Source organism: Urtica dioica, chromosome 2 (assembly GCF_054948205.1).
Source record: "Urtica dioica subsp. dioica isolate 48M chromosome 2, U.dioica_male_clone48M_v1_H2, whole genome shotgun sequence".
NCBI lineage: Eukaryota > Viridiplantae > Streptophyta > Magnoliopsida > Rosales > Urticaceae > Urtica > Urtica dioica.
In genome coordinates this window covers 52,123,732-52,149,615 of record NC_142757.1, presented here as the reverse complement: position 1 = coordinate 52,149,615, position 25,884 = coordinate 52,123,732, and the positions used below count along the sequence as shown (strand labels likewise).

Below are 25,884 nucleotides of genomic sequence, written 5' to 3'. Positions count from 1 at the left end.
GAAGCTACAAGGTACCATACCTTGAAGGTTGGTGATATTTTTTTTTCCCGTTACTTTTCGCTTTAAGTCTTTTACTTAATTTTTCTATCAACGCTTATATTTTGTTGGGATATTTGGCTTTGGATGCCCACTTTTTTGTACAGTAGATTTGTATGTCCCATTCCAAGTTCGTTTTCAAATAATCAAATGAATGCCCTCTATTAGTAAATTATGAGTTAGTGTGTGACATTATTACGAGAAAAATATGAAAGAGAAAAAAAAAAAAAAAACAAAGCATGAATAAGAATGATTTCATTTTCTCCATTTTTTTTTTGTATGCTTTCATGGCACTAGAAAAGTCTTTGGACAGACCCTTTTTTTATTTTTAAACTTTATATTCATAATATTGTTTTATATAAATAAATAAATCGTTAACTACCTAATATGTGTATGGAAATCTAGAGAGTTTATTTTTCCTCTAATATGAATCAATTTTTATCATGTTCAAGAAATAGTTTTCTTCTCCCCAATTGTTTCATGTACATTTAACGAGTGTTCAAAACCAACAAATAAAGGGATATTAGAGAGTCAAATGAGAGAAATAAGTGAGGAGAAAACATGAAACAACAACAAAAAAAAATTAATACCTTAAAGAAATTAAGGGGCCGTTTGGTTTAGTTTTCTAAACTCGTTTTCTGTTTTTAAATTCTGTTTTCTGATTCTAATTTTTAAATTTAAAAAACAGATTTATAATTACGTTTCATAATATTTTAAATGTTGTTTTGTTATGTTTTCCATTCAATTATATAGAGATAAAATAGAAAACAATTTTTCATTGTTTTCTGTTTTCTAAACAAATTTCAAAGAAAACAGAAACATGATTCTAAATCTGTTTTCTGAATTTATAACCAAACAGTTTTTCTAAAACTGTTTTCTAAAATTTAGAATCAGAAAACAGGAATAGAAAACATAACCAAACGGCCCTTAACATTTTGATTATAATATTTTCAGGTTTTCTCTTTTAAACTTTTTTTTAATTATGCCCCAAAGCTTCTAAAAAGTCGAGCCACCTCTGGCTATCGAGCTAAAAAGGAAATAAATAAGACAAGTGGGATCACTCCTTTGATATATTATTTTGTGCTTATCCTTTATCAGAATTTATGACCATCTCCCTTAATAAACTCCATTTATTTCCTCCAATGTGGCCCTCATACATATTTCCATTTTGTATAGGGGAAAAAAAAAATCTTGTATGTTTTAATTGTAAAACACCTCTCTGATAAATAGTAATAACCAAAGTCGCTTCTTCCTGTTTCCATAATCTTACCAAAAATAGAGAAAATTAGTTGTGGCAGCCTAAAAAAGACAAATTTTGCTTGCTAAAGTGTTGAAAGTGGCGATTTTTTTATTTTTTTATTTTTAAAGGGGGCAGATTTTAAATAATAATCTTATAACTTTTCAACGATGAAAACAAATGGACAATAATATTAATCTTAGGTTAAGCAACATCAGCAACAATCCATATGGTTGAATAAACATTTAGACTATACCCTAATAACATGAGCAAAAATACTAATTTTAGATTTACAATTACTTCAAACACAGACAGCCATACTTACAAAACAAATCCAAGATCATTTATGAAAAATTGCAAGAACTAAACCACTACAAACGTCGAGATTGTGATTTAGCCAACGTTTCAAATACATTTCGAATATAGTCACAAAATTTATGTGACAAGTTATTTTCTGTTAATTTTTATTATATTTTGGATATTCGTATACTGTTAATTTCTATTAATGGCTATTTTTGCAAAATTAACCAAACGTTGGCTATTTGTCAAAATTTGAGTTTGTATACGACTAACTACATAATTCTTTTTTATTATTATCAAAAAATTAAATATTTTAGCTCCGTATAGAAATAAAAAATAAATAAATAAACTATGAGTTGCATGTAGAGTTAGTTCTTTTTTTATTCAGATCGTTGTTGTTCCTTGTATCAAGAGGATCTAAGTTTGTGTTCATGTGTGCTTTACCCATCTCCTAATAGAATGCTCTATGAGCTTCTTATTAAAAAAAAAATTATGCGATTTCTTATTGGTATTTAATTATTATTATTTTCTTTACTCGTATCGTATAAATATTAAATTCGGAGTTACTACAGATCAAATCCAACATCAAATAGTATATTATATATATATGTATGTATATATATATATATATATATATATGTTTCGTGATCTCGTACTAATTTCAAGCCAAAAACAAAAAGGCATGAACTAACACCATACCAAGAAGTAAAAATAAAAAACACTAAAAGTCTTCAGGAATGGTCTTAAGCCCCGTTGCACGGCTAGGATTAGGAAGAATATTAGAAACAGCGATGTGACTCGTCGGAATATTCCCGAGGGCATGTGCCACGTCAGCAAAATCAAGAACTCCTCCTTCTTTACATTTGGATAAGAGGCGGTTCGCTTCTTCCTTTGTCATCTTGACCTTCACTCTCACCACTCCTTTCCCAGCTGTGCCTTCGTTGCAGATCAACGGCTCTGATCCTCCGTCCACGTGATGATCCAGATTCTTTTTTGAATTCTGGATTGGCCTTTTCTTATTGCTCAGCTCATCTCGGTATATGATCTCTTTTCTGCCAAGTTTTTCATTTGGCGAATAGTAGTATCTGAAGAAAGTAGCCAAAGAGCTCAACATTTTGGTTTGGAGAAATATATTACTCTTGTGTCTGTATATGTATCGCATTATAAGGGCTAGATCTCTACATTTATAGAAGAAAATTAATAAAAGACAAGGGTAGAGTGGTAATTTTACTCTTTCTAGGTAAGAAGAGTGAGTACGTCGCTAGTCAATATCAAGTTTGTAATGTATGCATTAAACAAATGGGAGCCACAGAGGGTTTTGAAAAATAGCTCATATTGACCATTATTATTAGACTAGTTGAGAAAATTCAAGTCACTTACACTGTGTTGAACAGATCGTAAAATAAAAATCCATTTACATGAACCAAAAAACCAATATGAAATGTTATTTATAAAGAATAAGCTAAGAGCAAAGCGAATTAAGGTTATTATTATATAAACCCACGATAATTATTATGAATGGAAAGCACAAAAACCTGATATTCAAAAGAAACTATATATATATGAATTTTTTTTTTTGTATTATGTAAGAATCCTATATCTTATAAAAGCATGAAATTTGACTAATTTAATTTCAGTTATCAAAATATAAGTTAGCAATAAAAAAAAGGAACTTATTATCTTGAAGACATTTCAGCAATATTATTAAAAAGACATAGTACAATATTAATTTGAAATGCCAATTCTTCCTATTTCTATATTGAAGAAGCTATAAAAATACCCTCGCTGTCATGTTTTATGCTTTTTATTCTAAGATAATGTATGAAATTATTAACAGGCTATTACTTTTTGTTATTTTGTGAATTCGTATTTGTCTGACCTTCGATTATTCGATAGAACATCTCCAAAATACTTATATTACTCGTAGCTTTTAATATTTTATATGTATATCAGTATATATATATATATATATATATTAATAGATATACATATATACATGTGTATCTTTGTTAATCACTGTTTATATTTCGTAATTTTGTTTCAGAGAAAATTAAATTAAAATGACCAATAAAAAGTCCGAAAGAAAGGTATACACGGGCGTAATGCAACGACGTAGAAAGTATCTGCCCTTTGTCTTCTGGTCAACTGATGGTCACGAAAAAGAGGAAGCCCAATAAAGCAATATATATATAAGAAAATAAAGCAAGTTTTCCTAAAAAAAATCAAATAAATAATAATAAATAAAGCAAATGTGCTGAGTTTGAAATGGTCAATGCTCTTTCTTAGTCTTTAATCTTTATATTGCGAAGAGCTATTGTCTAGTGATTGAATTGATTGAAGTGATCATGAGTGTTGATTGCGTGGAAAATTCTGTTTTGAAGATTTCTTTCTCATTTCATGCATGGCTGTCAAAAATTCCTTTTTTTTAGCTAAATAGTTTATATCTTCAAACTTTTTTTCTGTTTCAAAAGAAAAAAGCTTTCTTCGATAAATAGTCGTAATAATTATTTTTACTCTATAAAATCTTAATCAACCTATAAAAATTTAATAATAAGAAAGATTTCTTTAATAATTACTATATTCTAGCGTATTATTTGAGTTGTGGCAACGTGATTTTGGGTTTTGTGACCCCAATATCTAAGTGGACTAGGTCGATAATGTTATAATGATCAAATTAAGCTAATTTCAACGCTTATGTGATTAATTCACCTCAAATAATAGCCAACCATACTAAAAAGGACACTTTTCATAGATAGTAGATAGAGCCGTATAACTAGTTGAATATCCTTAAATGCGAATCGTGAATAATTTACATATGTCATTACAACGCCTACCTATATTTCTCTAAAAAAATAAATGAAGAAAAGACTGCTCTTAATATATTATATTTTGTTGCTAGTATTTTTGCAGCTTCGATCAAGAGGTAGTTTGTAGATGCAGCCATTCAATTTGGTACTTAATTTTGTGGGTCACTATGTTCATAAATATTTGGGAAAGACTTTCTTGCTTTTTTTATTCTACAGAATAGAAGTCCATTTTATTTTTATCTAATATTGATCCGATAGATATATAGAGATTACTTTCAAACCCCCACACAAAATAAAAAAAGTATATTTCTTAACTTTTTTTTTATTATTCTTCTAGGAACAACGAGAACGTACTTACAAAAATAAAATAAAAATAAAAAATAAAAACTATTATACGAGTCAATTGAAATATATATTTTTTTTAGTTTTAGACAGAGATAGAGTTACAATAGGCCGAAGTCCCTCAATTTTTTTTTACACTTTTGTCTCATTTTTTAAAAAATATTTTTTTTACCTAAATTTACAAATTAACCCCTTAAAACTTTTTTTTTTCAAATTAGTCTCCCTAATGAGCTCTTTCTGGCTCCGTCCCTGATCTATAGATGTTCGTGGTATGTTGTGTTTTGACAAAATATGATGTTATTCAAGGGTTTGTTCTACGCTTTTTTTTTTTTTCATCGATCTTGTGAATTTCTAAGGTCTTTTCTTTATGGATTATTCCACAAGTATGAATTTAATAAGTTTATTTGAATCTAAAAGTATAACCATTTATTTTGTATATTTACGTTTTTAACCTTTTTTATTTCTTTCTTTTCTCATTCATTTCACTTTAGGGGGTTGACCATGGCAGTGGCGTTTCCTTGGTTTAAGCACAAGTCGCTGTGGTGTATGGTCTTGAGCAACATCCTTACTCTGGGAAGGTTTCCTTTTCTTGGGCCCAGTAGTAACATTGCCTTTATTTCCTCCAGGGAAGGACTTCTGAAGGAGTGCTGAAAAGGCAAGGACCTCACCTTTTGGGGGAAGAGATGAAAATGGCCCAGCAACACTAGGCCCACCAGTCTCAGCCACTTTAATTGCAGAAGGGGGTTTAGAAAATTCATTTGGGCCTGGTTTTGAGTGCTCCAGCCCAAAGCCCAAACTACAACCCTTTGAAAAAGGGTTCCCTTCTCTCTCCCCTTCCATCTGTGTACTCACGCCTCCAAAAGAAGAAAATGCAACCGCTTCTTTTCCTTTCTTCAGAGTTCCCAGCCTCACAGAACCACCCAAAACGTCATTTGTTTGACGTGACTCGCCGACCACCTTCGAGAGCGAAGTCCCAGGTTCACAGGCCCTCAGATCTGAGCAGGCGCGCTTCTCGGTAACTGACTCCAGCAGGCACGCGTCCCCAGACGTACCTTTTACAGACGCTCCTGTACCAGCCCTGTTCTCCGTCTCTTCCTTCTCCGGTTGGGCCGACCGCGGTGGAAGGGGTTTCCGACCGCCATTTGTGAAGCATGAGGCGGTCCGAGAGAGGTGATGGATCCACTCCCCGTATAAGGGCACAGGCTGGATTCCCGGCTTCTCCACGCACATTTCCTTCTTCCGCTGGCACTCACCATGACTATGTCCCAACACGCCACAAGCAAAGCAGAAAATGCCAAGATTCTCAAATTTAGCCTGGATCCATAAGGGAGGTAAGTTCGTTCTTTCCAAAAAGAAACCTGGGAAGAGCGGCTTGTCGACGGAGATGTTCACTCGTAACCGGAAAGAAGATGCAAACCGGGACCCAGTCTTCACACGGCAATCCAGAACTTCCCCAAACAGGCTGGCGAACTTCTGAGCACTCTGGGCGTGGATCATAGCCGGAGGAAGACCAATGAGATGGACCCAAAAAGGACATTGTAGAAACCTCACCTCATCCAGGTTCAGATTCTCCGGCCATACTTGGAGCAGGAGATGCGCCCCTTTCACCGTCCAAGGGCAGTTAGCCAAGATGAGATCTCGGTCCTTTTTCAAACGAAAAGTGAAACGAAAGATGCCTGCCTTAACCTCGGCGATTGACCAAGCCTCAGTTGTCTTCCAGACTTTAGTCAACACAGCCACTAGCGTGCTCTTCCCTATCGGTCGGCTGGTAAGGAGTTTTCCAAGGAGGATGTGATCGATCTCAGATTCCGGTCTGAGATCCACAGGCCCTTCCAAGGACAGGTCCGATTCCGTAAAGGTGGTGATTGACTGGCCAATCTCCGCCAATCCGTCGGTGTCGTAACTGTCTGTCATGATTCACAATCAAGAGGATCCTATCAAAGGATACAGGGGTCAACACTATACCCCAGAGACCACGAGAGTCCCACCCCGGAGAAAGGCACCCAGGAACCCCGGCAGATCAAGGAAGTCAAGCGTTGTTCGGAGTCGCACTCTCTGAGGAAGCAACTTGTACGGAGAGCATTCTGATAGGATCCTCTTGATTATTTACTTACGTGTCTTGATTATATCAAGTTGAAAAAGATTAATTGGTTATTCAAAGTGGCTAGAGCTTCTTTGAGTCCGTCTTTTCGTTCCCTGTGGAGCTTTCAGTCCCCTTTTTTTAATCAATTAATTAACTAATTAAACCACTACATTTTTTTTAGAGATTTGATAAATAGCTATTTTTTTATAAATTAAAATAAAATAATAATTATAGTGATGTGATATGGTTTAAATATTTTTAGCATTTCATTTATATTGTTGGAGTCTTGTAACTATTAACGAATATTTATAACTATTAATGTTTTTTTATTAATAAAATTTTGTGATTATATACTTAAAATTTAAATAAGACGATTAAAATAGTTAAATTTGAGTTTTCATATAACTATGTAGATATATATCTTGAGAGCTTTTTTTTTTTTTTTTATATAAAAAAAACTAAGGTTGTGCATGTCATGGCCATGATAAAATTGAATAAATAACTATAAGTAATAGACCTGGTATAAATGTCTATCATACATTTTTTTTTCTTCAAGCTAGAACCATCTCTATGCCATTTCGTATATATACAGCCTATGTTGTTCCGTTTGTTCAGTGCCTCTCAAGCGCTTTCTATTTCTCTCTAACACGAAAAAAAAAAGATGGGAAACAAACGAGGAAGCATCGCGTTTTTCTCGACGTTCCGGCCTCCAGTGCCGCTCGACATATTCTACATGGAGGTGAGGGCCCAGTGGAAAAATGGTGAATGTCAGTTAACAGACGGGGTGTCGATCGTACAACTACAACTCTCCGCGCCATCATCGCCAAACTGAAGCTTCCGGAGAGAGATTACTTCGAAGGAATGGCGTTCGTGTCGGAGCGTGAGGACGGGCTCGAAAAGATCTACGTCGCTATTTACGACTATGCGAGCAGACTTCAGCGGATTCTTAGCCTCGCCCAGCTCTGCGGCTTGCCGGATGACCGCCTGGTTTGCATGGAGGACAGCCCGTGCTTCACTGCCGACCATATCGTCTACGTCTCAACCAAGGAGCCCGCCCTTGAACGTCGTCAGCCTTGGACCGCCGTCTATAAGACCCATCTCAAAACCGGTACAACCATGCGACTCACCCCCCCAGGTCTCTCTCTCTCTCTCTCTTGGAAGCTGCATTGCTTTAGGCCCACCCTTAATCATACACACACACATATATATATATATATATATATATATATATATATATATATATGAAGAAAAAAGTTCGAAATAAATATATATTTTAGGCCTAAATACACTCACATATATTCTAAATAAAAAAATACCTAGAAAAAGTAAATAGTTTAAAGCTGCATTGTTATTAGGCCCACCGTTAATCATATGTGTGTGTATATATATATATATATATATATATATATATATATATATATATATATATATATATATATATGAAGAAAAAAGTTCGAAATAAATATATTTTAGACCCAAATACACTCACATATAGTCTAAATAAAAGATACCTAGAACAATTAAATTGTTTTAGGCGAAAAAAAAAAAAAAAAAAAAAAATCTTAAGCCGGACCTGATATGAGAAGTATTTTAAGATTTGGACACAGTTGCCCTATTTTTTTGGTGGCATATATTTGTGGTCCATTCCAAATTTGGTTTTAAATTAATACTATTTCTTACCGTAAAATCATATCTATACGTCAAGGATTATTAGGTTTAGGATTAAAAAAATGAGGTATAAAAGTTTATAGAGACAATAAATGTCATTTTTGCAAGTAAATTTCTAATAGTTACATGTAAATTTTTGTCTCTCTTTCCACGCTTATTCTTTGTATTCATGTAACACCCATATTTTTGTAATATTTGTGTGTATCTCTTCCACCATATTGCCCATGATGAGATGTTGTGACGGTGAAATTGTTAAATAATAGGCGTGGCTGATCTGAACCCTTCGGTATCTCCATCCGGGAAAAAGATAGCGGTGGCTTCGTTTGAGAGAAAGGGCGGTTGGGACGGCGAGAAGACAGACATCTTCGTGATGGACGTCGATGACCCCTCCAACCGAACACTGGTCGTCGAAAAAGGTGGTTGGCCTTCCTGGGGGAGTGATGACGTCATCTTCTTCCACCGGAGCGACGACAATGGGAAGTGCGGCGTCTACAGAGCCGTCATCAATCCTGGGGTTGAGGTGAAACGTGTCACCCCGGAGGACACAGATGCGATGACTCCGGCGGCTATTGGACCCAATGACGTGGCGGTGGCGATCATCCGTAAGACGTCGACCATGGGTGACCCGAAGGAAGGGCGCGTGGAAAAAGAGTATCGCCACATCGAGATATTCGACGTCTCGGCTTCCCAAAGCAAGATCGTCACACAAGCCATCACGCCAAAGGCGGACCATTACAACCCTTTTGTGCTTCATGATTACGGGCCAGTAATCGGTTACCATCGGTGCAGGATCAACGACAAACTCATGGTAGGTACGCTATAAGAGGGGTGTTCATGTAAAAAAAGTTTGTCAATTCATATATTTGAGCATGTTTTCCACTCTTAGGAGCACCTAAGAAATTTTACATGAGAACCAATAAAAAGTTATAAGATTAATGAGATTCAATATTGTAAGATTCAATTAAAAAATGAAACGTTTAATAATTATTTTCGATGTCACCATCATTATTTTAAAATTATACATTTCCGTTTCTTCTTAAGAATTGAGATGCTGTTTTCTTGCAGAACGGAGGTCCTATTGAGAGAAAGTTGGTGGACTTGAAGTCGCCGCACGAGGACATAAAGGTGTTACGGGCTCCGGGAGTGTTCCCGACGTTTAGCCGCGACGGGAAAAAGTTTGCATTTGTTGACAACGAGTTCAAAGCCGTCTGGGTCGCCGACGACCAAGGCTTGCGTGTTGTTTTCAACGTATGTATAATATAAACCTACGTCAAAGTAACTCCCCTATTGATTGATTAGATTGAGTCTCGTGTTTTTCAGGCGCCGGAGGAGGACAGCGTTTTCTCGACAGTTTGGTGCCAAAGTCCGGATTCAGACACGCTCTACGTTTGCATGGGACCTTCCTTCAAACCAACCAAACAAGTCCACATCCATGCAATACGTCAAGTCTCCAAACGCGAAAATTATCACATTCCCCTCACGGAAGGAGATTCCAACAACGCTTTCCCATCCACCAGCCCAGATGGTAATACAAATATACATCCCAGCCAGAAACGTAAACTAGGGAGGCTAAAATATAAGAAAATTTTCTAAGGGATTAATTTGCAAAATTTTAAGATTAAAAAAAAATATACAAAGGTATGATTGTGGTTTATTTGAATCTAGGGAATATTTTAGTTTTCCGATCAACTAGAGACGGAGGCAAAGGAGAGAAGAGATTCAAGAGTCTGTACACCATGGAGTCTTCGGGACGAAACCTGAAGAGACTGACGACCCAGACGAATTGTACGGACACTCACTGCCAGTGGTCCCCCAGCGGAGACTGGATCGTCTTCTCGTCGGACCGAAAGAAGCCCAACGACGCCCCGATCAGCGACAATGGTCTCGACCCGGGATTCTTCTCGGTGTTCCTGGTGAACTACAAGAACCCGACTACGGTCGTGCTGGTGATGGAGAGCGACAGACAGCTTGGCGGCCACGTCAACCACCCTGATGCAGGCGGAAGCTTAAACAATAGATAACAATTTTGATTGTTGATTCGACGCACGAATGCCCAACCAAAACTCCTCCAAGTTGTGTTGATTCGTCGAACGAATGCCAAAACTTAGGCAACAAATTCGAATTCAAAGGGAAATCGAAATTTGGATTTGTGTTTGATAATATTTCATTCATGAAAGCTGCCTCTAAGTCTGGAAAACGAGGACTTAAATACAAGCCAAAAGGAAAACGAAAAGACAAAAAAAAACCAAAGGACAAGAAAGCCAAAAGACACACAATTAATACAAAATATTAAACTCGGAATTAAGGCCACTAAACAGCGTTTTTAGGAGCCGAAAGGTTGGCGAAAACAGACTCTAAAACATGTAGTGTTCGTACCGTCCGTAGCTTCGAAACGAATGGTACGAATAGGAAAACTGACGTCCGAGTCAAAAGATACGCCGCATCAAAGTCGCCACTTCTCCAAGCGCTCGAGGAACGTCAAAGCCCGCTCGATGTCCGCATCATTCCCTCCGGGCTGGAAAGAATTCGTCCTCGAAGTCTGGTCGTCCTCCGAAGAATCATCGTGGAAGGGTATGAGATGCTTCACATTGAATACATCGGCGGTGCGGATGTGGCTCGGGAGTTTGAGGCGGTAGGCGTTGGGGTTGATCTTCTCGACGATCTCTACGGGCCCGATCTTCTTGGCTGCCAGTTTGTTGTAGTCACCAGTGGAGAAGCGTTCCTTGGAGAGGACGGCCCACACAAAATCACCAACTTCGAACTCGACGTGACGGCGGCGCTGATCTGCACGTGCTTTGTAACGAGCGTTGGCAGCAGAGAGGTTGTCACGTACGGTGTTGTGGATGTCCAGCAGCCCTTTGACGAAGTCAGCAGCTTTCCCGTGCGTCTTCTCCGGGTTCGATATAGGAACGAGGTCCAAAGGTCCACGCGGTTGAGCGGAATAGACAACCTGGAAAGGGCTGAAACCCGTGCTACGATTGACGGCATGGTTGTGAGCAAACTCGGCTTGGCTAAGCTTTTGGTCCCACCCCTTTGGATGATCGCCCACGAGACACCGAAGCAAGTTGCCAAGGGAGCGATTTACTACCTCGGTTTGGCCGTCGGTTTGCGGGTGATAAGCGCTGCTGAAATCAAGCTTCGTGTTCACCATCTTCCATAGACTCCGCCAAAAGTGGCTGATGAACCGTGTATCCCGATCGGAGACAATTGATGTCGGGAGGCCATGAAGTCGATACACGTCTCGGAAGAATAATTGAGCAACACTCACAGCGTCCGTGGTCTTCTTGCATGGAATAAAGTGCGCCATTTTGGAGAAACGATCGACAACAACAAAGATCGAATCATTACCTCGCTGAGTTCGCGGTAATCCCAACACAAAATCCATGCTAATGTCAGTCCACGGCTGAGACGGAACAGGTAGCGGCATGTAAAGCCCGGCGTTGGTAGCACCGCCTTTCGATAAGTGGCAAGTACGGCACCGTTGTACGTATCGCTGAACATCGCCACGCATACCAGGCCAAAAGTACGAGGATTGGACCAGTTGGAGCGTTCGATCCCGCCCCACGTGCCCCTCGCCGTGTAGCTCTTGTATAATCTGAAGCCGCAAGCTACAATCCGGAACACACAGTTGATTTCCGCGAAAGAGAAACCCGTTGTGTAGGAGGAAGTCCGAGCGTTTGCCGGCTTGGACGTCGACGAGGATAACCGAGAAGTACGGGTCGGTCGGGAGGAGATCTTGGAAGGTATCGAACCCAGGTACTTCGACTCTCATGGCGGCTAGTAGACTGGTCCGGCGACTAAGGGCGTCAGCAACGCGGTTGGTGACTCCGGCCTTGTGTTTTACCACGAAAGTGAACCCTTCAAGGAAAGAAATCCACCTCGCGTGTCGAGCGGACACCTTGTCTTGGCGGTGAAGGTGTCGGAGGGAGTCGTGGTCGGTGTAGAGCACAAACTCGCGGTGGAATAAGTAGTGCCTCCAATGTTTTACGGCTTGAACTACGGCGTAGAATTCAACGTCGTACGTGCTGTAATTAAGCCGCGCACCAGATATTTTCTCGCTAAAATACGCCACCGGTTTACCGCTCTGACTGAGGACAGCCCCTATACCTGTCTTCGAGGCGTCAGTGTGTAGCTCAAACGGTCGCGAGAAGTCAGGAAGTACTAGAATAGGCGCAGTGGTGAGTCGCTCTTTGATCCGCTCGAAGGCTGCCTCGGCATCGTTTGTCCACTCGAATCGGGTACCGCGCATACAATCTGTGAGTGGCGCTGTGATCTCGCTGAAGTGTGACACGAAGCGTCGGTAAAAAGAAGCGAGGCCATGGAAACTCCGCACTTCCGTAATCGACCGCGGTCTAGGCCAGTTTCGAACCGCTTCTATTTTTGCCTTGTCAACTTGCAAACCATCACCAGAAATCACATAGCCGAGAAACAATACCTTTGGCGTCATGAAAACGCATTTCTTCGCGGCTGCATAAAATTGTTCCCTTCGCAGCACCTTGAGCACCTCTCGCACATGCTCAATATGTTTGTCAGGATCGGCGCTATAAATTAGAATATCGTCGAAGTAGACGACGACGAAATGGCCGATGAAAGGGCGCAAGAGTTGGTTCATTACCCGCATAAAGGTGCTCGGGGCGTTGGACAGGCCGAAGGGCATAACAAGCCACTCGTACAACCCTTCGCGTGTCTTGAATGCCGATTTCCACTCGTCTCCCGGCCGCATACGGATTTGATAATACCCACTCTTCAAGTCCAGTCGCGAGAAGATCTTGGCACCACTAATCTGATCCAACAAATCATCGAGGCGAGGAATGGGAAAACGATACCTCACAGTGATTTTATTCACTGCCCGGCTGTCCACGCACATACGCCACGACCCATCCTTCTTTGGTGTCAACAGCGCTGGTACCGCTATCGGACTCATGCTCTCTCGGATGTGCCCCTTTGCGAGAAGCTCTTCAACTTGCCTTTGTAGTTCCTCGTGCTCACTCGGGCTCATTCGGTAGTGTGGTCGGTGGGGAAGGGCTGCTCCCGGCTCTAAATCAATGTGGTACTGAATGTCTCGGAGGGGCGGTAGACCGTCGGGTAGATCGTCGGGAAAAACATCCTTGAACTCGGCCAATAATGGAGCCGCCGCATCGGGAACGGGGCTGTCTTCGGCGACCTCCTTCCCGAGAAGCATGTACACCACCTCCGAGGTCTTCATCTCTTCACCAAACTGTGCAATGGTAAGCAAGTTTGAGCTCGTACCGCTGCCTGCCGCGTGTGCGCCGGTCGCAGTCTTCTCGGTGGGCTTGCTCGGCAGTAACACGATCTTAACTCCTTCAAACACGAAACTGTAGGAATTTGCTCGACCGTCGTGAGAAACCTCCCTGTCATACTGCCACGGCCTCCCAAGTAGCATGTGACAAGCATCCATATTCACCACGTCGCACCACACCTCGTCACGGTACTTTGTCCCTACTGAGAACGGAATCAAAGCGCGCTTCGACACCGTTACCTCGCCACCTCGTTTCAGCCATGCGAGCTTGTACGGCTTGGGATGTTGTTCAGTCTTCACGTTCAACTTATGAACCGCTTCTTCTGAAACAATATTCTCGCAACTTCCAGCGTCGATGACGAACCGACACACCTTGCCGAGAACGGTGCACGTCGATTGGAAAATGTTGTTGCGTCGCCAATCCTCTTCGGTTGCTTTAGGCGTCAAGCACGCCCTCCGCACGACCAATGATAAGCCTACATCCCCTTCTACGAGCTCCTCTTCATCATACACGGGCTGCTCCCCCTCCTCCTCGATGTCGTCACGTTCTTCTATAATGGGAGCCCGTTTCCCGATTTTCTTGCAATCGACTTGGCGATGGCCTTGTTCCCCACAAGCGAAACACTTCATGGTGCTCGAGCTCGCCCCTCGTGCAAAATTCGGGGTTGTTTGCTTGTCTGGGACGGATTTGGTTGTCGCACCCCGTGGCGCGGTGTTCCCGGTCGGGTCCGGTCGCGCGCTGGCAAACGGGTTGGTGAACGGGACTGAGTGGCTGCGGCGTGACTGCTTCTCCACCGAGAGGGCTCGCTGGAAAGCCGCGGAAACTGAAATCGGGTCGAACATATTCACCATCTCTTGAATCTGAAACTTGAGTCCACCGATATATCTCGCGACGAGCTGGTCTTCGGTCTCTTGCACCTCGTTCCTGGCTAGCAATTGGTAGAACTCAGCCGTGTACTCTTCGACCGTGCGGTTCCCTTGCCGAAGATTCTGTAATCGCTGGTACATCATCTGTTGATAATTGTAGGGGAGGAAGGCCGCTCGTAGGTGCTTCTTCATCTTCTCCCATGTCGAGATCTTTGCCTTGCCCATCCGATTCCGGGTGAGTTTCAGCTGCTGCCACCATGCTATCGCACGGCCCCGAAATCTGGTCGCGATTAATGCAACTCGGCGCTCATCGGGAACTCCCCGAAACTCCAGAATCTCTTCTACCGTCGAGAGCCAATCAAGGACTTCCTCCGCTTGAAGACCCCCGTGAAACTCCGGAATGTCAGTCTTAATTCCAGATTCCCACCGCCGATCGTCTCCCTCGAAGACTCGCTGGGGTCGTTGCTGGACGAACGCGGGCTCTTCGAATGACCCTCTGTCTTCCATGGAGTCCGCTACCGATCCCCATTGACGCCGGCCCTGTTGTTGTGCCAAGAGGGCAGCCACACGTTGCGTGATTGTCTCCACCATCTGGTCCGTTCGGGCGTCCAAGGCTCGCGCAATCTGCTCCTCGATTCGAACGCCATCGTCCCTCTCGTAGACCTCGTCCACATGCTGCCTCCGTTGAACGTTTCGTCGTGGCGGCATTGTCAAGGTCGGAGGCTCTGATACCAAACTGATGCAGGCGGAAGCTTAAACAATAGATAACAATTTTGATTGTTGATTCGACGCACGAATGCCCAACCAAAACTCCTCCAAGTTGTGTTGATTCGTCGAACGAATGCCAAAACTTAGGCAACAAATTCGAATTCAAAGGGAAATCGAAATTTGGATTTGTGTTTGATAATATTTCATTCATGAAAGCTGCCTCTAAGTCTGGAAAACGAGGACTTAAATACAAGCCAAAAGGAAAACGAAAAGACAAAAAAAAACCAAAGGACAAGAAAGCCAAAAGACACACAATTAATACAAAATATTAAACTCGGAATTAAGGCCACTAAACAGCGTTTTTAGGAGCCGAAAGGTTGGCGAAAACAGACTCGAAAACAAGTAGTGTTCGTACCGTCCGTAGCTTCGAAACGAATGGTACGAATAGGAAAACTGACGTCCGAGTCAAAAGATACGCCGCATCAAAGTCGCCACTTCTCCAAGCGCTCGAGGAACGTCAAAGCCCGCTCGATGTCCGCATCACACCCGATGTTCAGCCCTGACGGGAAAAGCATCGTCGTCACCGCCGATCTCGCCGCCGTCAGCGCCGATCCAATATCGATGCCCGTCGTCACGCACTCAGCCAGACCATACGGCGACATCTTCACCTTCGACGTCGACGTCAGCAAAATCAACAAATTCTTCAAGCCCGTCCAGAAGTTCACTCGGCTGACGCACAGCCGGTACGAGAACTCCACTGCCACGTGGACACGCTTCGATCCCAAAGCCACGTCGCTGAAGCTCGATTTCACCGGGACCTACGCGCCTGCGTGTCCGTACATGCATTCCGACGGTGGTCACAGCTGGCACATGACTGGCCACCTTTGCATCCCCAAGAGTTGTGGTTGATTCATTGCTTCACTATGCCAATAGGGTTTGATTTAATAATCGGCCGCAAGATGTCACTGTAATTCTTTTCCGACAACAGCTGAGGCTATGAATTTTTCTCGTTGTATTGTTTCTATACAAATAAAGAATGTCAAGTTTTTATGCGGTAATAGGTAACTTTTGGTATAGCTTTGTTTTAAAAAAAAATGTTTTTAGATTTTTTTTTTTTCCAATAATTGACAGGTGTTTGATAAATTATTTATAAAATAGTTAGTGATAATAAAAGTTGATTTAGCATTTAGTAATATAAATATATTATAGTAAAAAGATTAAAATATACATGTTCTTAAAAATTAAATAATAATTATTAATATGTTTATTTATATGCATATATATGAATAAGATTTTTTTTTTAAAAAAAATCAAAGACAAAAAAAGATAATGTAAGAACACAAACTACTATTGGTCTCCAACGGCCAACGACATTCCAATAAAATGCACAAATTATTTTTGAACAAATTTCACTCTTAGATAGAAAAAAAAAAAAAAAAAAAAAAAAAAAAAAGATGAGGCAGAGAGAAAAATTATGTGTTATGATACAAAAAATTTCACAATTTACGAAGGGAAATAGAATTTAAAATATCTTACAGATGACTTAGAAATACTTTATACGAAGACATTACGGTAATTTGTATAGCAAACTTAAAAACATTTTTCCAAAAGCTAAGGATCCTAACTTTTCCATCTCATGTACAAAATCTAAAATCGTTTTTGAAGTTTTTTGTAAAAACAGTCTTGCCAAACACCAGATAAGCAGTTTAGTTTTTTTAAAAACAAAAACAGTGCATTTTAATCTCAAACAAACGCAGCCATATGGAATAAAATATATGTTCATCCACGTTCATATGTGTTGATTTTTTTTTTTTTAATGATAATAGCTTCTTTTTTTTTTTTTTTTTTAAACTAGCCTGTAGTTATTGAACAATTAAAGAGAGCGAATTGAGAAATAAACATACCGATGATTACAAGTTCCACTCGGTCTTTGAAAGTTACTGCAAAAGTGGTGTGTAATTGTTTTATATATAAAAAAAAATAGTTTTATGTATTTTGTGAAGCGTCAATTTTATTCTTATTTAATTTTTTTTTGTATATTTTATTATGAATTTGATTTTTTGTATATATATTACTATAGACTAATCAGGAGAGACGAAGCCAGAAAATTCATTTAAAATACTAAACATAATTTATTATAGGGGGGCTATATTTAAATTCTTGCCAGGACTAAGTCAAGTAAATTCACCTTTTCTATTATACAAATGGTCTAATATAAGCAGTTTTCTTAACTTGTCATTGAGGTTATAGGATAAAATTTTGTTTTAAATAAGTTATAAGCTCACCCCAAACGACCGACTCTCGATCGTGACTTTCGACGACAACGCCGAGCTCGTCTCTGGGCTCCGCGTGATGAACGACTCTTTCAAGACAGTGATCGAGGGGAAAATCGACGCTCTTCAACCGAAGCTGAACACGAACATCAGTGACGGCCTCAGGACCGGGCTCGGCGTCCTCAACTCCCGTAAATTCATGGATGACCGTGTCGGAGTGATCATGCTCATGTCCGACGGCGAGCAAAACCGCGGAGGCGACGCTGCCGATGTTATGGACGAGATCGACAAAGTGGCCGTTTTCACATTCGGCTTCGGAACAAGTCATGTCAAGGTATGTTCTGAATTAGAGTGGAGGTAGAAAATAAATTTAGGGATAGAAAGACTCGTACCTCATTTTTTAACTTCGGAAAGGGCATACATTGGACGAAGCCAGGAATTTACATTAGGGACTAATATGTAAAAAAAAAAAAAAAAAAAAGTTCAAGGAAACTAATTTAGAAATTTTTAGGTAAAAAAAATATAAAATTTTATGGGCCGGCTTTGGCTTCGTCCTTGACATTTATAGTTCATATAGATGATTTCATTGGATTACAGCAGGAGTTCTGAATAAAATAATGTTGGGCTTGTGCCCTGTGGTTCATACCTTTCCGTATGTATTAAAGCCATAGAATAAAAAGTTTGAGGGGTGCAAATGTAAAGAAAAATATAAAAATAAAAACAAGTGGTAGATAAAAAAGTTGAACTTAGAGTTAAAAAATCATTGTGTACATAAATTTTTGGTATGCTTGTTAATTATACAAGTACGCTTTTAGGTGGACCTTTTTTAAAATTTATATATATATATATATATATATATATATATATATAAAGACTATTAAAATAAATAGATAAAGCTTGAGGGACTAAGGATTTATAAATTAATAAATAAAATTTGGTGGCCAGGGCGTCCGCCCCGGTTCATCATAACATCTTTAGTTTTATATCAATCAATCGTCTTCTTGCTAATTGATTTTAAGATAAAAATTCATCGTATACTTAACATATTCTCGAAGTACACAAAGCTCAACAACTATTGCTCCAAAATTAATAGGATTGATCAACTTAAGATGTAAGTGAAATTATAGAGTCACAATCTTTACGCTTCATTTAGAATCCGAAAAATATGAGGGAAAGGAAAATGGAACCTCTTATATTTTAAATTTTTAATGCAATAGTAATCCGAAAAAATAGGAGGGAATGTAAAATGAAACCTGGAAACTAAGATTTCAGATTAAAAAGATTAAAGAAATATAAAATTGGCTTAATTAATGCAATAGAAACCTATGTATATTGTGCAATTATAGGTGCTTCAGGACATCGCAAACAACAGCAGGGGCGGGACATTCTCGGCTGTTCAACTTCTTAACGAATTGAACCGCGCTTTCGCACAGATCCTGGGCGGCCTCGTCACTGTGATCGTCCAGGACCTAAAGCTGATCATTGAGACAATTAATTTTTCAAAAATAACCAACGTGTCCGCTGGAAGCTATAAAAAAGATCCCAGCACTGTAGAGAACGTCACCGTGTTGTATGGATATCTCTACGACAAAGAGGTTCGCAATGCCATGGTCGAACTTCTTCTTCCGACTACCACTAAACAAGGAGACATAAGTTATCTGAAGGTTAATTACTCCTACAGGTAATCATTGTGAACCCTAATCAATAGCTAATTCGGAGATTTAAGAGAAATTAATTATGAAGAATTTGTTACAACAACTCAATTTTTTAGTTTCTTTTAAGATTCTAGTCAAACTTTCATTTTATTAAAAAAAATAGTTCACCAGACCAGAGTAAACTAAATTAACTAAAACAGTTCATTTATTTTACTTCGGTCTGGTGAACTATTTTCTTAATAAAATGAAACTTTGTCTATTTTATAAATGGAGAGTTGTTTGTGAATTAATGTTTTAGAAAAAAAAATGAAAATTATTAAGTCTATATTATCGGAGGGAACATTTACTTATTTTATCTTGTTGGAAAATAAAATGGGAATTGATTAGCAGGGCCGGCTCAAGGGGATGGTAAATGGGGCCATTGCCCAAGGCCCCTCCACCCAATAAGCCCAATTTTTTTTAATAAATATATTTATACATATAAAATTATTATATAACTTCACTCGTAGTTAATTTGTAGTTACAATATTATTAAATTGTTATAATCTGTAGTATTAATTTACAGTTATAATTACAAGTACAATTAAATAAACTTAACATTTTGTATTTATAAATAATTTATATGATAATTAATAAAACTATTTAAAAAAAAATTGGGGGCCCTTAAATGAATTTTTGCCTTAGGCCCCTTAAATTGTTGAGCCGGCTCTGTTGATTAGTAATCTCACAAGCTCTACTTATGGTCAGATTATTATACTAAAAGGGGTTAGTAAAAATCTGCAGAGTAGGGACGCGAGAGTTCAAGCCACTACCCATACTGGTTTTCGTGGAACGAGCTGCGAATCTGGTGCCTCGAGAGAAAGAAGAGGTGTCGATGGAGAAGGCTCGCATCGACATAATGAAGCTGATGAAATCGGCGCGAGAAATGGCTCAGAGTGGGAACCTCCAAGGGGCAAAGAAGAGCCTGAACGATGCGCAAAAGGGTGTCAGGGCAGTGATGATCGACGAGGACAACCCGCTCGTGAAGACACTGAAATACGAGCTGAAACATTTGCTGAGCTCGCTGAGATCCAATGAAACCTTCGTAAACAAAGGCCTTCCTTTCGCTCTCTCGTCTGAGAACTCCCACGAGCGCCAGCGCGACACTAAAGAAGTGTGATTGTTTTCAACTCCGTGCATGAAAGAATACCTCGACCAATCCGTGGCATTCGAGAAAAATCCCAACGCTCCTCTTCCCACAGCCGAAGATGACGCGAAGGAAGAGCTTGCTGCCGATCCTCTCGCTCCCATCGCCGGACCCATAAACTTCCATATTCGGTCCGCCATCCAGTCTCTCCAAGCCATCGCAAACATCCTCGCTAATAACCGTTGAGCGTGCCATTAAGGAGTGTCCTTACTTTGCTTTCCGTGTTTTCTTTTTTCATTTTGAAAAAGCTACATTTTCTCCTTTTTGGGGTTTCTTTGGTTTATCAGGCTTATGCAGAGGCGGCTCGGCTAAATCGAGGCTTGGCAAGAGATAAAAAAAATAAAAAATAAAAATAAAAAAAAAACTTTTTAAATCATATTAAGGTTAATTACAAAATAAAAAATAGAGGAAATGACGGCAAAAGTCCCATAAGTTTTAGGAAACAGCTAACATAATCACTATTCTTTATTTTGAACGCTAGAAGTCCATAATCTTGACAATTACACATTCTGTTGGTCCCTAATGTCATATTACGTTAAATTGTTAACAGATTCATCATTTAAACGTTTATTTTGTAAAATAAATAAAAAATAAATCATTAAAACATTTTAAAACAATGAAAATAAAAGAGGAAATGCGAGCTCTTCGGATGGCAAACGATCGCCTCTACTCTCCGTCCCATCCTTGCCGAGTAGCTTGTCGACCTCCATAGCCTCCCCGAAGGCTGCCTGGAAAGCGTCATCGTCGGCGATCTCTCGCCATCTTCCTCCTCCGACTCCTCCGACGACGAAGAAGAGCTCTCCGAGAACAGAGCACCGAACTCTTTCACGATCTCGCCGTGTTTTCTCTCCTCCATCCTCTGATTCACCGCCCTAACCAGATCTCCCGGCGGAGGACTACCGCCATCGACGAACGCCGTTAGATCTCCGGCGGAGAGCGTCGCGATCGCCGCCGTAGCACTTTCATCGCAGCAAGACAAAGACACGGAACAAAAGAAAAGAAAATCGCGAACAAGACCAGACCTCGCAAACCTCCTTGAACCCAGACCTACCCGAACCCAACACCTTCACGCGAAACCCGACCACCGAACCCTTTCCACGTGCGACCCAGACAAGCCGCGAACCAGGAAATTACGAGCAAACCCAGGCGTGAACCAGACCACGCGTGCGGACCATGTCCAAAACCCTAACCCTAGAATCGTCTTCGAGGTTCAGAGCGCTTTTAAGATTGAATAAGTCTTCATCTTCTTCAATGGCGTCGCTTCGAGAAGATGATGTTTTTTTACTGGTCTGAGGAAGAAGTTTTTTACAGGTCTGAGGAAGAAGAAGAAGGGAAAAAAGAGGAGAGAGCCTAATTTATTCATTTATTTTTCGTTTTTTTATTTATTTAATTTCATTTAATTGTTTTATTTTCGATTTAATACATGTTTTCAAACAAAACTAACATTTTTTTGCTAATACTGTTACATATTAACAGCATAATGGGGGTTAGGGACCTACGAAATTAGGAAAACTAAACATTAAGGATTTCTACCGTTCAAAATAAAGAATAGAGATTGTGTTAGCTGTTTCCTAAAACTTAAAGGACTTTTGCCGCCAAATAACACATCTATGAAAATAAAAAGGGCTTTTCTATTTATTTTTTATTTAGTATTTTTTTCTTCTTCACTATCTAATAATTTTTCTGTGTCTTTTAACCTTTTTTTTTTCTTTTAAACTTCTAATCATTTTGTATAGATTTTTGGAATACGATAAAATCAGTTGAAACGAGTATAAATAGGAGAAAAAAAAATTATTAAACAAAGTATCTAAAAATAATTTATTATCATAGTAAGATGAAAATAGAGGTATTATCTTAAAATATTTTTAGAATAAGGCTGTTAGAAATAACTGTAAAAGGATATAATTAAACTTGGAATACCAATGAGGTATTTTCAGGATAAGAATGAAAATACAGGTACTATCAGAAATAGATTTTTAATGAAGGAAGTTAAGGTAATGTTTACGAAACAGAATTTTTTTTTTTCTGGGCCTTTTTTTTAAAAAAGTGGCAGTGAAAAGTTGATTATTCACCATTGTGTACTTCTTCTACTGTTGACTAGTAAATTTGTTTTACGCCAGAATTCTAATCCATCCAAACCAGATAGATATTGCACTAAATTGGGTTTCTAAATACGTTGTGGTATTTACTTGCATGCTCTTATTATAATGTGTATCTAATCAGTGACATCAAGAAACAGACTATATTATAATTTCACAAATAATTCATTGCCTAATAATCACTTAAGGTAAAGTTGATATTGTAGGTTTTTATAAATAATGAAGGATAAATTAAATGAATAAAACTATAGATTGAGTACTGTAGCTCAGCGTATTTTTTTTTTAAATCCACGTACGCCAGGTGACTTGAGTTAATGTTTTATTCTGTTTACTTAGAATAATCTGATTGTTGACTGCGAATACTTTGACCAAGACGAAGAAATTTGTTTTTGTTATTATTAATTAATGGTGCTACACTAAATATTGTGATGATTATTTGTTGATTTTTTAAATTATTTTTATCGACTTGTTTAAATCACTACAAAAAACAACTGTTTACATGGAAGCTATAAGGTATCATACCTTGAAGATTAGTACGCGTGAATGTCATTGATCTGCATTAAAACTACATGGAAGCTACAAGGTACCATACCTTGAAGGTTGGTGATATTTTTTTTTCCCGTTACTTTTCGCTTTAAGTCTTTTACTTAATTTTTCTATCAACGCTTATATTTTGTTGGGATATTTGGCTTTGGATGCCCACTTTTTTGTACAGTGGATTTGTATGTCCCATTCCAAGTTCGTTTTCAAATAATCAAATCAATGCCCTCTATTAGTAAATTATAAGTTAGTGTGTGACATTATTACGAGAAAAATATGAAAGAGAAAAAAAAAAAAAAAAAAAAGCATGAATAAGAATGATTTCATTTTCTCCATTTTTTTTTGTATGCTTTCATGGCACTAGAAAAGTCTTTGGACAGACCCTTTTTTTATTTTTAAACTTTATATTCAGAATATTGTTTTATATAAATAAATAAATCGTTAACTACCTAATATGTGTATGGAAATCTAGAGAGTTTATTTTTCCTCTAATATGAATCAATTTTTATCATGTTCAAGAAATAGTTTTCTTCTCCCCAATTGTTTCATGTACATTTAACGAGTGTTCAAAACCAACAAATAAATGGATATTAGAGAGTCAAATGAGAGAAATAAGTGAGGAGAAAACATGAAACAACAACAAAAAAAATTAATACCTTAAAGAAATTAAGGGGCCGTTTGGTTTAGTTTTCTAAACTCGTTTTCTGTTTTTAAATTCTGTTTTCTGATTCTAATTTTTAAATTTAAAAAACAGATTTATAATTACGTTTCATAATATTTTAAATGTTGTTTGGTTATGTTTTCCATTCAATTATATAGAGATAAAATAGAAAACAATTTTTCATTGTTTTCTGTTTTCTAAACAAATTTCAAAGAAAACAGAAACATGATTCTAAATCTGTTTTCTGAATTTATAACCAAACAGTTTTTCTAAAACTGTTTTCTAGAATTTAGAATCAGAAAACAGGAATAGAAAACATAACCAAACGCCCCTAACATTTTGATTATAATATTTTCAGGTTTTCTCTTTTAAACTTTTTTTTAATTATGCCCCAAAGCTTCTAAAAAGTCGAGCCACCTCTGGTTATCGAGCTAAAAAGGAAATAAATAAGACAAGTGGGATCACTCCTTTGATATATTATTTTGTGCTTATCCTTTATCAGAATTTATGACCATCTCCCTTAATAAACTCCATTTATTTCCTCCAATGTGGCCCTCATACATATTTCCATTTTGCATAGGGAAAAAAAAAATCTTGTATGTTTTAATTGTAAAACACCTCTCTGATAAATAGTAGTAACCAAAGTCGCTTCTTCCCGTTTCCATAATCTTACCAAAAATAGAGAAAATTAGTTGTGGCAGCCTAAAAAAGACAAATTTTGCTTGCTAAAGTGTTGAAAGTGGCGATTTTTTTTTTTTTTTTTTTTAAAGGGGGCAGATTTTAAATAATAATCTTAGAACTTTTCAACGATGAAAACAAATGGACAATAATATTAATCTTAGGTTAAGCAACATCAGCAACAATCCATATGGTTGAATAAACATTTAGACGTACGATACCCTAATAACATGAGCAAAAATACTAATTTTAGATTTACAATTACTTCAAACACAGACAGCCATACTTACAAAACAAATCCAAGATCATTTATGAAAAATTGCACGAACTAAACCACTACAAACGTCGAGATTGTGATTTAGCCAACGTTTCAAATACATTTCGAATATAGTCACAAAATTTATGTGACAAGTTATTTTCTGTTAATTTTTATTATATTTTGGATATTCGTATACTGTTAATTTCTATTAATGGCTATTTTTGCAAAATTAACCAAACGTTGGCTATTTGTCAAAATTTGAGTTTGTATACGACTAACTACATAATTCTTTTTTATTATTATCAAAAAATTAAATATTTTAGCTCCGTATAGAAATAAAAAATAAATAAATAAACTATGAGTTGCATGTAGAGTTAGTTCTTTTTTTATTCAGATCGTTGTTGTTCCTTGTATCAAGAGGATCTAAGTTTGTGTTCATGTGTGCTTTACCCATCTCCTAATAGAATGCTCTATGAGCTTCTTATTAAAAAAAAAATTATGCGATTTCTTATTGGTATTTAATTATTATTATTTTCTTTACTCGTATCGTATAAATATTAAATTCGGAGTTACTACAGATCAAATCCAACATCAAATAGTATATTATATATATATGTATGTATATATATATATATATATATATATGTTTCGTGATCTCGTACTAATTTCAAGCCAAAAACAAAAAGGCATGAACTAACACCATACCAAGAAGTAAAAATAAAAAACACTAAAAGTCTTCAGGAATGGTCTTAAGCCCCGTTGCACGGCTAGGATTAGGAAGAATATTAGAAACAGCGATGTGACTCGTCGGAATATTCCCGAGGGCATGTGCCACGTCAGCAAAATCAAGAACTCCTCCTTCTTTACATTTGGATAAGAGGCGGTTCGCTTCTTCCTTTGTCATCTTGACCTTCACTCTCACCACTCCTTTCCCAGCTGTGCCTTCGTTGCAGATCAACGGCTCTGATCCTCCGTCCACGTGATGATCCAGATTCTTTTTTGAATTCTGGATTGGCCTTTTCTTATTGCTCAGCTCATCTCGGTATATGATCTCTTTTCTGCCAAGTTTTTCATTTGGCGAATAGTAGTATCTGAAGAAAGTAGCCAAAGAGCTCAACATTTTGGTTTGGAGAAATATATTACTCTTGTGTCTGTATATGTATCGCATTATAAGGGCTAGATCTCTACATTTATAGAAGAAAATTAATAAAAGACAAGGGTAGAG

The 25,884-nt window shown here is 38.3% G+C and overlaps 3 protein-coding genes across 3 annotated transcripts; 2 read left to right on the top strand and 1 right to left on the bottom strand.

Annotated features, from left to right (window-relative positions):
• Window positions 1-7,570: 7,570 nt before the first annotated feature.
• On the top strand, window positions 7,571-16,230 carry LOC149405517 (uncharacterized). Its single transcript, XM_089607839.1, has 6 exons — window positions 7,571-7,940; window positions 8,737-9,281; window positions 9,539-9,721; window positions 9,794-9,998; window positions 10,139-10,458; window positions 15,852-16,230. The coding sequence occupies exons 1-6, from the start codon at window positions 7,571-7,573 to the stop codon at window positions 16,215-16,217; spliced, it is 1,989 nt and encodes a 662-aa protein (XP_089463965.1). The 3' UTR covers window positions 16,218-16,230.
• Window positions 16,231-16,267: 37 nt separating this feature from the next.
• LOC149405516 (uncharacterized) lies at window positions 16,268-20,395 on the top strand. Its single transcript, XM_089607838.1, has 4 exons — window positions 16,268-16,275; window positions 17,582-17,915; window positions 18,928-19,262; window positions 20,020-20,395. Exons 1-4 carry the CDS (start codon window positions 16,268-16,270, stop codon window positions 20,393-20,395), a joined length of 1,053 nt encoding a protein of 350 aa, XP_089463964.1.
• Window positions 20,396-25,243: 4,848 nt separating this feature from the next.
• Window positions 25,244-25,817, bottom strand: LOC149405515 (uncharacterized). The gene has a single exon (XM_089602278.1). It carries the CDS (start codon window positions 25,777-25,779, stop codon window positions 25,387-25,389), a length of 393 nt encoding a protein of 130 aa, XP_089458404.1. The 5' UTR covers window positions 25,780-25,817; the 3' UTR covers window positions 25,244-25,386.
• Window positions 25,818-25,884: the final 67 nt, after the last annotated feature.

What these genes read in the sequence shown, in the direction of transcription:
- LOC149405517 (XM_089607839.1), top strand. Translation starts at nt 7,571, where the DNA reads ATGTCAGTTAACAGACGGGGTGTCGATCGTACAACTACAACTCTCCGC. An exon ending in CATGCGACTCACCCCCCCAG is followed by an intron (nt 7,941 to 8,736) that starts GTCTCTCTCTCT and finishes GTTAAATAATAG; the next exon opens with GCGTGGCTGATCTGAACCCT. An exon ending in CCCATCCACCAGCCCAGATG is followed by an intron (nt 9,999 to 10,138) that starts GTAATACAAATA and finishes ATTTGAATCTAG; the next exon opens with GGAATATTTTAGTTTTCCGA.
- LOC149405516 (XM_089607838.1), top strand. An exon ending in TCGGAACAAGTCATGTCAAG is followed by an intron (nt 17,916 to 18,927) that starts GTATGTTCTGAA and finishes GTGCAATTATAG; the next exon opens with GTGCTTCAGGACATCGCAAA. An exon ending in AAGGTTAATTACTCCTACAG is followed by an intron (nt 19,263 to 20,019) that starts GTAATCATTGTG and finishes AAAAATCTGCAG; the next exon opens with AGTAGGGACGCGAGAGTTCA.
- LOC149405515 (XM_089602278.1), bottom strand. Translation starts at nt 25,779, where the DNA reads ATGTTGAGCTCTTTGGCTACTTTCTTCAGATACTACTATTCGCCAAAT.